The 13,230-nt window shown below is 37.1% G+C and overlaps 1 protein-coding gene across 1 annotated transcript in view; it reads left to right on the forward strand.

Annotated features, from left to right (window-relative positions):
- Positions 1-13,230, forward strand: part of CFAP92 (cilia and flagella associated protein 92 (putative)) — a 129,829-nt gene that overhangs the window by 30,750 nt on the left and 85,849 nt on the right. The window contains exon 9 of the mRNA XM_033121420.1: positions 4,870-5,054. Within this exon, the coding sequence (XP_032977311.1) occupies positions 4,870-5,054 (185 nt within the window). The remainder of the gene's footprint in view (positions 1-4,869; positions 5,055-13,230) is intronic.

Here is a 13,230-nt window from a genome sequence, read left to right on the forward strand (position 1 = left end):
AAATATCAAACTTTCTTTTACATAAATTTAAGGGTAACCACTAAGAAAATGGAATACTCTAAATATCAAACTTTCTTTTACATAAACTTAAGGGATAACCATTTTTTTTTCAAAAAAAATCCAGAACTGAAATATATACTGTAATAAAAGAAGAAACAGAGGGAAACATCATAGAATACCACCACACAGAAATAATAGACTACAACAAAAAGGGAAAGAAACAATGGAGACACAGCCTTACCAGAAAACTAAAGATAGAATGACAGGAAATCCTCACATATCAATAATCACCCTAAATGTAAATGGACTGAACTCACCAATAAAAAGGCACAGAGTAGCAGGTTGGATCAAAAAACTAAACCCAACCATACGCTGTCTCCAAGAGACACATCTCAGCTACAAGGACAAGCATAGACTCAAAGTGAAAGGGTGGAAATTGACACTCCAAGCAAATGGTATCCAGAGAAAATCAGTTGTAGCCATACTGATATCAGATGAAACAGACTTCAGGGTGAAAAAGGTAACGAGACAAAGATGGACATTTCATAATGGTAAAGGGGACTGTACAACAAGAAGACATAACAGTCATCAATATTTATGCGCCCAATCAGGGTGCACCGAAATATGCTAAGCAACTACTAAGAGAACTAAAGGGAGAAATTGCCCAAAACACAATTATGCTAGGGGACTTAAATATATCATTGACAGCTACGGCTAGGTCATCCAAACAGAAAATAAATAACGAAATAGCAGCCCTAAATGACACATTAGATGAAATGTAAATAATTGACATATATAGAGCACTTCATCCTAAAACATCAGACTATACATTTTTTTCTAGTGTACAAGGAACATTCTCAAGGATAGACCATATATTGGGACATAAAATCAGCCTCAGCAAATTTAAGAAATTGAAATCATACCACGCATATTCTCTGATCCAAAGGCTTTGAAATTGGATATCAACTGCAAAAAGAAAGCAGGAAAAAGCACAAATACATGGAGATTAAATAACATACTTTTAAAGAACGACTGGGTCAAAGAAGAAATTAGAGGAGAGATCAAAAGATACATAGAAATAAATGACAATGAAAATACATCCTACCAAAATTTTGGGGATGCAGCAAAAGCAGTTTTAAGAGGGAAATTTATATCATTACAGGCCTATCTCAAGAAACAAGAAAAATCTCAAATAAATAACCTCACATTACACCTTAAAGAACTAGAAAAAGAAGAACAAATGAAACCCAAGGTTAGCAGAATAAAGGAAATAACAAAAATCAGAGCAGAACTAAATAAAATAGAGAACAAAAAGACAATAGAAAAACTTAATGTGACAGAGCTGGTTCTTTGAAAAGATTAACAAAATTGACAAACCCTTGGCTAGACTCACTAAGATAAAAAGAGAGAAGACACTAACTAGCAAAATCAGAAATGAAAAGGGGGAAGTTATCACGCACACCACAGAAATACAAAGGATCATCCAAAAATACTATGAAGGACTATATGCCACCAAATTCAATAACCTAGAAGAAATGGACAAGTTCTTAGAAACATATAGACTTCCTAGGCTGAACCATGAAGAATTGGAAAATCTAAAAGACCAATCACCAGTAACGAAATTGAATCAGTCATCCAAAACCTTCCCAAAAGCAAAAGTCCGGGACCAGATGGCTTCACTCGTGAATTCTACCAAACCTTCAAAGAGGATCTAATACCAATCCTGCTCAAACTCTTCCAAAACATTGAAGAAGAGACAGTACTCCCCAACTCATTATATGAGGCCAACATTACCCTGATACCAAAACCTGGTAAGGACAACACAAAAAAAGAAAATCACAGACCAATATCTCTGATGAATACAAGTGCAAAAAATCCTAAACAAAATTCTAGCAAATCGAATACAACAATGCATTAAAAAGATTATTCATCACGACCAAGTGGGGTTCATCCCCCGAACACAAGGATGGTTCAACATCTGCAAATCCATCAATGCGATACATAACATAAACAAAATAAAGGACAAAAATCATATGATTATATCAATTGATGCAGAAAAAGCATTTGACAAGATACAACATCCATTTACATTAAAACACTTAATAAAATAGGTATAGAAGGAAAATACCTTAACATAATAAAGGCCATATATGACAAACCCTCAGCTAATCTCATAATTAATGGTGAAAAACTGAAGCCCTTTGCTCTACGTTCAGGAACATGACAGGGCTGTCCCCATCACCTCTGCTTTTCAACATAGTGTGGAAGTCCTTGCCAGAGCAATCAGGCAAGAGAAAGAAATAAAAGGCATCCAAATTTGGAATGAAGAAATTAAATTGTCACTCTTTGCAGATGACATGATGCTATGTATAGAAAACCCTAAAGACTCTACCAAAAAGCTATTAGAAACAATCAACGAATACAGTCAAGTTGCCGGCTACAAAATCAACGCACAAAAGTCCAGTGCATTCCTATATACTAACAATGAAATCTCAGAAAAAGAAATACAAAAAACAATTCCTTTTGCAATTGCAGCAAAAAGAATAAAATACCTAGGAATAAACTTAACCAAGGATGTGAAAGACCTATATGCTGAAAACTATAAGACATTTTTAAAAGATATTGAAGCAGACAAAAAGAAATGGAAAGACATTCCGTGCTCATGGTTTGGAAGAATCAACATAGTTAAAATGGCCATATTACCCAAAGCAATATACAGATTTAATGGAATCCCCATCAAAATCCCAATGGCATTTTTTAAAGCGGTACAACAAAAAATTATCAGATTGGTTTGGAACCACAAAAGACCCTGAATAGCCAAAAGAACAATGCTGGAGGTATCACACTCCCTGACTTTAGGGCAACAATAATCAAAACAGCATGGTATCGGCAGAAATACAGACACATAGACCAATGGAATAGAATTGAGAACCCGGAAATAAAACCACATAAATTTGGACAGATAATGTATGACAAAGAAGCAAAAAACATACAATGGAGAAAAGACAGCCTCTTCTTTTCTAAATAAATAGTCCAGGCAGAATTGGATAGCCATGTGCAAAAGAATGAAACTGGACTGCAATCTGTCACCATGTACCAAAATTAATACAAAATGGACCAAAGACTTAGGCATAAGACCTGAAACAATAAACTGCATAGAAAAAAACATAGGTACTAAACTATGGGCCTTGGGTTCAAAGAGCATTTTATGAATTTGACTCCAAAGGCAAGGGAAGTAAAAGCTAAAATAAATGAATGGGACTATATGAAACTTAAAAGCTTCTGCACAGCAAAAGAAACCATCGACAAAATAAAGAGGCAACCAACTGAATGGGAGAAGATTTTTGCAAGCAGTGCCTCTGATAAAGGGCTAATATCCAAAATATACAAGGAACTCGTGCAACTCAACAACAAAAAAACAAACAACCCAATTGAAAAATGGGCAGACGACCTGAAGAGACATTTCTCCAAAGAGAACACACAAATGGCAAATAGACATGTGAAAAAATGCTTAACATCACTAATCATCAGAGAAATGCAAATAAAAACCACAATGAGATATCACCTCACCCCAGTCAGAATGGCTACCATCAACAAGACAAATAGTAACAAGTGTTGGAGAGGCTGTGGAGAAAAAGGAACACTCATACACTGTTGGTGGGAATGCAGACTGGAGCAGCCCTTATGGAAGGCAGTGTGGAGGTTCCTCAAAAAATTACGAATAAAATTACCATATGACCCAGCAATCCCTCTCCTGGGTATCTACCCAAAAAATCTGGAAACATTTATTCATAAAGACACGTGTGCTCCAATGTTCATTGGAGCTTTATTTACGGTGGCCAAGACAGGGAAACAACCAAAATGTCCTTCGATAGATGAATGAATAAAGAAGTTGTGGAATATATACATAATGGAATACTATTCGGCGGTAAGAAAAGATGAAATAGTACCATTTGTGACAACATGGATGGATTTTGAGAGTATAATGCTAAGCGAAATAAGTCAAACAGAAAAATCAGAGAACCATATGATTTCACTGATATGTGGTATATAAACCAAAAACAACAAAAGAACAAGACAAACAAATGAAAAACAAAAACTCATAGACAGAGACTATAGTTTAGTGGTTATCAGAGGGTAAGGGGGACAGGGGGTGGGAGATGAGGGTAAGGGGGATCAAATATATGGTGATGGAAGGAGAACTGACTGGGTGGTGATCACACAATGGGATTTATAGTTGATGTAATACAGAATTGTACACCTGAAATCTATGTAATTTTACTAACAATTGTCACCCCAATAAACTTTAAAAAAAAAAATAAAGGGATTTATTCACAATTTAAAAAAATAAAAGAAACAAATGTGACTCATGGAAAGAAGAAACTGCATTTTAAAGTGTATTTAATTTGAATTAAAATTTAAATTTAAGTAGTCACATACAGCCAGTAAGTACTGTACTGGACAAGTCTAGGATGGTGGTTCTGAATCACCTGGGAAGCTTTTGAAAACCCCAACATGAAGACTGTACCTAGATCAAGTAATCTGACTGTTTTGGGGTGGCACTCAACCATCTGTATTCCGTATTGTATCCTATAGATGATTCAGAAACTGCTAATATTACAAGATGATCATCAAGATTAAATCACAAAAATTAAATTATCTTAGAGAATTTATGGAACCTCAATTTGAGAAACTGGTGTATAACATGCTGCCTATAACTTTTTCCCAATTCTTTTTTTTTATTTTTAAGTTTTCTTTTTTGTTGTTGTAATTTTCCCATTGGCTCATCTCAGGTTGCTTGATCCCTCTGTGCTTGTCTTGGGACTGTCATGAGTAATGGTCTAATGCTGTATGTATCCCTCCCTCCAGGATGGCAAACTATCATCAGTCGTGGCAGTGGGAGGTCTGCCAACATTTTAGATTGTTTTTTGACTTTAAAAACAGAAGTACCTATCATGACTGAGGAGCAAAAGCAGGATTTAAACCCCCTGACCATAAGGATCAAATGTGTTTCCTGTCTTCCATCACAACCTGTGCCCATCCATGAACTAGAGGTAAGAATGAGCCAGGCAAACTGATTTGAGGGCTCCTTTTCCCAGCCAAGTCCCCATTATGTGTCATCTTTATCCTCTCTACTGGCCCTACACGAGATATATAATTATCGTCCCAGTTTCACTATTTAGGATTTCACAGCAAGAGATTAGTGTCCTGGGATTGAGAGCTACCAAGTCTTGAGGTTTCCCCATTACACCACAGGTGGTAGTGATCCTTCCTTCAGAAGGAGTCCCTAGACTTCCTTGTTACAGCAGTACTGGTCACCTAGAGGCTCATTTATTTCAAACCAACTATTTTTTGAACCATCTGCTGTTTATTTGGGAGTTCCGGTTTCCCTCTCCTGGTGGGATACCTGTCTCCTAGATTCTATGTCTTCCTCTTGATTTGTTTGTTCTCTGGTTTTGCTAGAGCACATCTTGTAGCTTTTTGAGAAAAGATAAATTAATGGGAGATATTTCTTTTGAGATTTCACATGTCTGAAAATATCTTTATTCTACCCTTACACTTGATTGCTAGCTTGGCTGGGTATAGAATTCTAGGTTAAAAATAATTTTCCTTCAGAGTACTGAAGGCATTGTTCCATTATCTTTTTATGTTTCATGTTGAACCTTTGTATGTGGTTTGTATATTTTTTACTTCTATCAAAACTTGTAGAATCTTAATTTTGTCTTCTGAAACTGTTTAATTATGTGTCTTAGTGTGGGTGCAACCATATATTATACTTTTATATTGAAATATAGATTCACAGAAAATTGCAAAAAGTAGTACACAGAGATCCCATGTACCCTTCACCCAGTTTTCTCCAGTGGTTATATCATATATAACTATAGAACAATATCAAAATCAAGATACTGATATTGGTCCAACATGTGTGTATACTTCCATGCCATTTTATCACGTGTAAATTTATGTAACTGTCATGTCACTCAAGATACAAAACTATTCCATCACCACAAAGATCTCTCTCATGCTACCCCTTTATAGTCACAACCACCTCCTAACCTCCCACCATCCCTAACCACTAATTTGTTGTCCAACTTTATGCTTTTGTCCATTTTAAAATGTTATTGTTATGGGATGAATTGTATTCCGTCAAAAACATATGTTGCACTCCTAACCACCAGTACCTCAGAATGTGACCTTATTTTGAAATAGGGTCTTAACAGAGGTAATCAAGTTAAAATTAGGTTATTACAATGGGCCTGAATCCAATATGACTGGTGTCCTTATAAAAAAAGGGAAATTTGGACATAGAGACAGACGTATACAGAGAGAAGACTATGCGAAGAAACATAGGGAGAATGCCATGTGAAGAGTGGAGCTATGCTTTCAAAAGCCAAGAAATGTCTGGGGCTACCAGAAGCTGGAAGAGACAAGGAAGGATCCTTCCTTAGCATCTTCACGGGGAGCATGGCCTTATTGACACCTTGATTTTTCACTTTAGCCTCCAGAACTGTGAGACAATACATTTCTATTGTTCTAAGCCACTCAGTTTAGTACTTTATTATGGCAGCCCTAGGAAATGAATACAATCATATAAATGGAAACATCCAGTATGTCACATACTTTTAATATTGGCCTCCTTTTCCTATTCAGCATAATACCCTTGCATTTAGTTCAGTCATTTTCTTACTCACTAGGTATTTTTTAGACCATTTATATTTAGAGTAATTATTGGTATGTTAGAGCTTAAGTCTGCCGTTTTAATTTTTGTTTTCTATCTGTTCCCTCTGTTTTTTGTTTCTTTGTTTTCTTTTGCTTGCCTCCCTGTTATTTGAACATTTTTTAGAATTCTACTTTTATTTATCTATAGTATTTTTTAATGTATCTATTTATACAGATTTTTAGTAGTTACTCTAGGAATTATGTTATGCATACATATCACAGTCTACTGGTGTTGACATTTTACCAGTTTGAGTGAAGTGTAGAAATCTTTCCTTTAAATCTTTTTACCTTCCTCATTTATAATTGTCTTAAATATTTTCTTTACATAGACTGAGAACCACATCAGATGATGTTTACATTTTGCTTCAACTGTCAAACATAATTTAGAAAACTCAAGAGGAGAAGGAAAGTATATTGTATTTTCCCAAAGGTTTGCTCTATTTGTTGTTCTTCCCTCTTGATATTCTGAGATTTTTTTTTTAATCATTTCCTTTCTGTTTCAAAAACTTCCTTTAGTGATTCTTTTATGGTAGATCGCTGATGACAAATTCTCCAAGTTTTTCTTTGTCTGAGGAAGTCTTTATTTCTCCTTCATTCCTAAAGAATAGTTTCACCTGATTTAGAATTTGGGGTTGACAGTTCTTTGTTTTTTTCAGCACTTGGTATAATAAGTGGTTTTCAAATTACATCTTGGATATATTGGGTATTAAGTTATGAGATATTATTTAAATCTTCTGTTTTAGCAGAAGATTTGACACACTCCCAGTGGAGAATGGGGAATGCCATCTGATTCCTGCCAGATAGCGGTGGAAGTCCAGAGGTTCCCCACTTGGCAGTTATACTCTGTGGGGAGGGATGCCTCATTCCTACTCCTCACATTACCTTCACTGACGCCACAGTGGTAGGGAAGCCTCATTACTACTGGATGGTGGTGAAAGGTTTTGGCTTCCAATTCAGCCTCTCCTGATTCCTCATTACTGCTGGGCAGGGATGAAAATCCTGACTGCCAACTTGGTCTTTTCTGATGCTACCTATGTGAGGAGGATGGCAAAGGGCACCTTGTTACAGTCTGTCAAGGGTGGAATTGTAGCTTCCCGATTTGACCGTTGTTTATGAAATTGGGTAGGGCCAGGTTTTCTTCATGATGCTTGCCTGGGATAGAGCAGTTACTTGTCTAAAATCTTCCTGGCTTGTGAGGCTGCCCCGTTTCTTGTCCTTTGGCTGGAAAGAGAAGGTTTCTATTGGGGTTTTTCCTGCCTGCTCATGTTAGCCTTTCTGGGTGCTGTCTTCTCTGGCACCTAATCCAGAATATAGGAAGTAGAAACCCCTGAGAAGTCACCACATTTTGTTCCTCGTGGAACAAAATGGTCCCAAGGTGCCTTCTCTCCATGGTCCCAAGTCACCATGGTCCCAACGTGCCTTCTCTCCACCTTTCAAAACTTTCTTATGTTTGTTTTATAGATAAAGTCCAATGTTTTAAATATCTGTACTTAGCAGGAGAAATAGGAAAAAGTACGTATTTTATCTTGACCCGGAATAGGAAATCTATAGACATATTTTTATCCTTTGATATCTGGGGGACTCAGCGAGCCCTTGCAACCTCAGAAACTCATGTCCTTCAGTTCTGGGAAATTGTCTTGATTTATTTCATTCATTATTTCCTCATTTTTCTCTTTCATTTTGTAATTCCTGTTACTTAGATGCTGAATCTCCTGAACTGTTCCTCTATTTTGTTGCTTCCTCTTCCCTGGTTGTTCATTTTTATAGTATATGTGCAAAAAAGTTAACATAGCAAGCCTGAGAATATTATCCTTAAAATGGCCTGTTGCAAGGTTGGCCCTTGGCATCTGGGAACTTGTATTTCAAGAGGGTTCCCATCATTCCCTGGTAAGAGTGGCTCATTGCCTCAACTGTTTATGCAAACAATATGGTTTCTGCTGAACACCTGTTTTCCTTTGGGGAATCTAAAATTTTCATGCATTCTAGGCACAGAGAGCCTACATAACCAGGTCCAATATAAACCCTGGGTACTAAGATCCAATAAGCATCCTGCCAGGACAACATGTCACCCAAGTTGTCACAATATGTTGTGGAGGATCTAAGCACATCCTGGGACTCTACAGGAAAGGGACATTGGAAACTCATGCCTGCTTTCCTCTGTACTTTTCCTCATATGCATTTTCCTTTTGCTGATTTTTCTTGGTCGCCTCTTGCTGTAATAAAGTATAGCGATAAGTATGACTATATGCAGAGCCTCCTAGAGAATCACTGGATTTAAGGGTGATTTGGGGGCCTCTGAAACAGCATATCTCTGCGTCATGGGTTACTGCCATCATTTGTGTAGTCTGTCCTTCCTCGAGTTGATTTTTCTGTTTGTTTTGCCTCTACCTTCCATGACAGAAGTTCTCCTCATGTATCTGTTAATCCCCTGGCTCAGTGCTTATAGTTAGGAGCAGGGACCTAAAAGGCAAGTTCTGGATGCATAGTAGGCTTGTCAGTTCTGAGCTTTATTATGGGGTGATCTGGGTGGGCTGTTGGTGGGGAAACCCAAGGTCAGTATCTATAGGTCTTTCTCAGTTGCCTGCCTGGAGGGTGGGTCTGGTAGCCAAGTGAAGGAAAGGGACTGGGGGTCTGCATTGACTTGTCAGTGAGCATTTGGCCACCTAATTCATCTGCTTTATGTACAGCCGAAATGCCCCCAATTGTGCCCATTCCAGAGACCCTCTGGTTTTTTAATATTTTAAAGCAAAATGCAAAGGGGTACAAGTATCCTATAATAAAATCAACTATTTTCTTTTGGTGTACAGTTATATAACTTTTAAATCATGTATAGATCAGTGTTCTTACCACTATAATTAGAACACAAAACAGTTATGTCACCCCAAAACTCCTTTGCACTAGGCCTTTGTGACCACATTTTCCCCCAACCTATACCCCCAGCAAACACTGGTGTGTTCTCCCTCACTATAGTTTTAACTTTTGAAGAATATCATGTAAATGGGTTATATAGTGTATAACATCATGCAGTGTTAACCGCTGTTTCAGCACGTAACAATATGTGTGGCCTCTCTCACTCAGCATAACACCTCTGAGATTCTTCCAAGTTGTTGCATCTATCAAGAATTCATTCCTTTTATTGCAAGGGTATCCCCTAGTTTTTCTATCCATTCTATCCACTGAAGACATTTAGGTTGCTTTTAGTTTTAGCAATTATGAATAGACCTGCTAAAAACATCTCTGTGTGTATTTTTCTTTGAACATAAGTTTTCAGTTATTTAGGATAAATGCCCACAAATGAGATTGCTGGACTATACAAGTGTATGTTTGACTCCATGAGAACATGCCAAACCATTTCCCAGAGTGGCTGTGTCATTTTGCATTTTTACCAGCAGTGCGTGAGGGTTCAAGTTGCTCATTATTCTCTCCAGCACTTAGTATTGTCAGTATTTTATTTTTAATTTTAGCCATTCTAATAAGTATGTGGTGTTATTTCATCACGGTTTTAATTTGCATTTCCCTGATACATAATGATGTCAAACATCCCTTCATGTGCTTATTTGCCATTTGATACCTCGTTTGGTGAAGTATCTGTTCAAAATTTTGCCCAATTTTCAGTTGGGTTGTTTGTTTACTTATTGCTGAGTTTGGGGAATTTTTAAAAATATATTCTGGGTATAAGTTTTGTGTTGAATATATTATTTACGAATATTTTCTCCCAGTCTGTAGTTTACCTGTCATTCTCTTAACAATGTCTATTGCAGATCAAAAGTTTTTAATTTTGATAAAGTCCAAATTATACAATTTATTTCTTTTATGGATTGTGTATTTGTCTCATCTAAGAACTCTGCCTAACCCCAGGTCACAAAGATTTCCTTCCTTGTTTTCTTCTATATGTTTATAGTATTACATTTTATATTTAGGTCTATGATCATTTTTTAAATTTATTTTTATTAGTTTCAGATATACAAAACAATGCAATAGTTAAACATTTACATCCTTCACAAAGTAATAATCCCCCCAATCTAGTACCCCTCTAACATCATAGAAGAGGTCTGACAATTAAGTTCACGAACTCATCCTAGAAAAAGTGCTACATACCTCATTGCTGAATATCACTACGGTCACCTTTGAAGTACTCCCTTTGGGAAGCTATGCACTGACGTCAGTGCCTAGTCCACCCTTCAAAGCAATTTTGGAACTCTTTTTCTGGAATGGCCATCAGAGCTGTCATCATATTAGCCTTGATGTCCTGAATATCATCAAAGTGTCTTCTTTTCAATATTTCCTTTATCTTCGGGTAAAGAAAGAAGTCATTGGAAGCCAGATCAGGTGAGTAGGAAGGGTGTTCCAATACAGTTATTTGTTTCCTGACTAAAAACTCCCTCACAGACAGTGTCCTGTGAGCTGATGCATTGTGGTGATGCAAGAGACATGAATTGTTGGCGAAAGGTTCAGGTCATTTTCATCTAACTTTTTCACGCAGGCTTTGCAGCTCTTCCAAATAGTAAACTCGGTTAACTGTTTGTCCAGTTGGTACAAATTCATAATGAATAATCCCTCTAATATCAAAAAAGTTTAGCAACATCACTGCAACAAGTTTGCAAAATTGTCAGACCTCATATAGCTGTTACCCTTGACTATCCCTTGACTATCTACCCTATACTGTACTCCACATCCTGTGGCAAGGTATATATATATATATATATATATATATATATATGTTTGCATGTATGTATGTGTGTGTGTATATATGTATATATACACACACACACACACACATATATGTATATAAGGTATGACAATTAAGTTCATGAACTTGCCATTGTGCGCCTATATTGGCAGCACTGTACAAACAGCTCAGTAAGGTTTCATAACCTTGGTATATCACTGTCTCACAGCTGTATTTGTGTCGACATGTGGCGGTGTCTTACTGAATGGCATTCATTATTGTTGTGTGTTTTTGTGTGCTGTTGCGAGAATGTCTAAGCTTGAATTAGAACAATGAACAAACATTACATTTCTTGTTAAACTTGGCAAGAGTGGAAGTGAAATCAGGGACATGTTAGTCCAAGTTTATGGGGATAATGCCATCAAGAAAATGGCAGTGTACAAATGGATTAAACGTTTTTCGAGAATGCGTCACTGATGAAAAGAGATCAGGGCAGCCAGTATCGAGCTGATGAAAACATTACAAAAATTCACTGAATTGTTTGTCAAAATCATCAGCTGACTATGAGAAGCCTAGCAGACCAAGTAAACATTAGAGAAACAGTTAGGAAAATCTTAACTGAAACTCTTGGCATGAGAAGGGTGTGTGCAAAAATGGCCCTGAAGGAACTCACTGATGAACAAAAGCAAAGGAGTGTGTTGAAGTTTGCCAAGACCTTTTGGAGAGGCAAGATGATGTTTGGGCCGTGTTGTCACCAGTGATGAAACATGGGTGTACCAATGTGACTCTGAAACAAAGTATCAAAGTGCACAATGGAAGTCAGGCAATTCTCCATGACCAAAGAAGTTTCATCAGTCCAAATGAGTCAAAACGAGGTTGCTAACCTTTTTTGACATCAGAGGGATTATTCATTATGAATTTATATCAACTGGACAAACAGTTAACCAAGTTTACTATTTGGAAGTGCTGAAAAGGATGCGTGAAAAAGTTAGATGAAAATGACCTGAACTTTTCACCAACAACAATGCACCAGCTCACACAGGTACTGTCTGTGAGGGAGTTTTTAGCCAGTAAACAAATAACTGTATTGGAACACCCTCCCCACTCACCTGATCTGGCCCCCAATGACTTCTTTCTTTACCCAAATATAAAGGAAATATTGAAAAGAAGACATTTTGATGACATACAGGACAACAAGGGTAATATGATGACAACTCTGATGGCCATTCCAGAAAAAAAGTTCCAAAACTGCTTTGAAGAGTGGACTAGGCGCTGGCGTCTGTGCATAGCTTCCCAAGGGGAGGACTTTGAAGGTGACCGTAGTGATATTCAGCAATGAGGTGTGTAGCACTTTTTCTGGGATGAGTTCACAAACTTGTGTGTGTGTGTGCGTGTTTGTGTATTTGACATTCATTATTATTCTACATTCAGCTTCTGATATACATCATATTGGCCAGACATCTACACAGTCTATGAAGTGATCCCCCTGATAAGTCCAGCGCCCACCTGGCGCCCTGCATAAGCTTTACAACATCATTGGTTATGTCCCCCGTGCTGGATTTCATATCCCTGTGACTATATTGTGACTACTAATTGGTACTTTCTAATCCCTTCACCTTCTCTCCCATTACCTATGATCAATTTTTATATAATGTTAGAGGTTTAGGTTGAGGTTCATTTTATTTTTATCTGTTTAATTAGTTGTTCCAACACCATTTGCTGAAAAAACTTTTTTTCATTGAATTTCCTTTGCACCTCCAATAAATTCATTCGCTGTACTTGTGTAAGTCTATTTCTGGGTTTTGGGTTCTGATCCATTAATCTATATGTCCACCCTTCCA

This window comes from Rhinolophus ferrumequinum, chromosome 2 (assembly GCF_004115265.2).
Source record: "Rhinolophus ferrumequinum isolate MPI-CBG mRhiFer1 chromosome 2, mRhiFer1_v1.p, whole genome shotgun sequence".
Lineage (NCBI taxonomy): Eukaryota > Metazoa > Chordata > Mammalia > Chiroptera > Rhinolophidae > Rhinolophus > Rhinolophus ferrumequinum.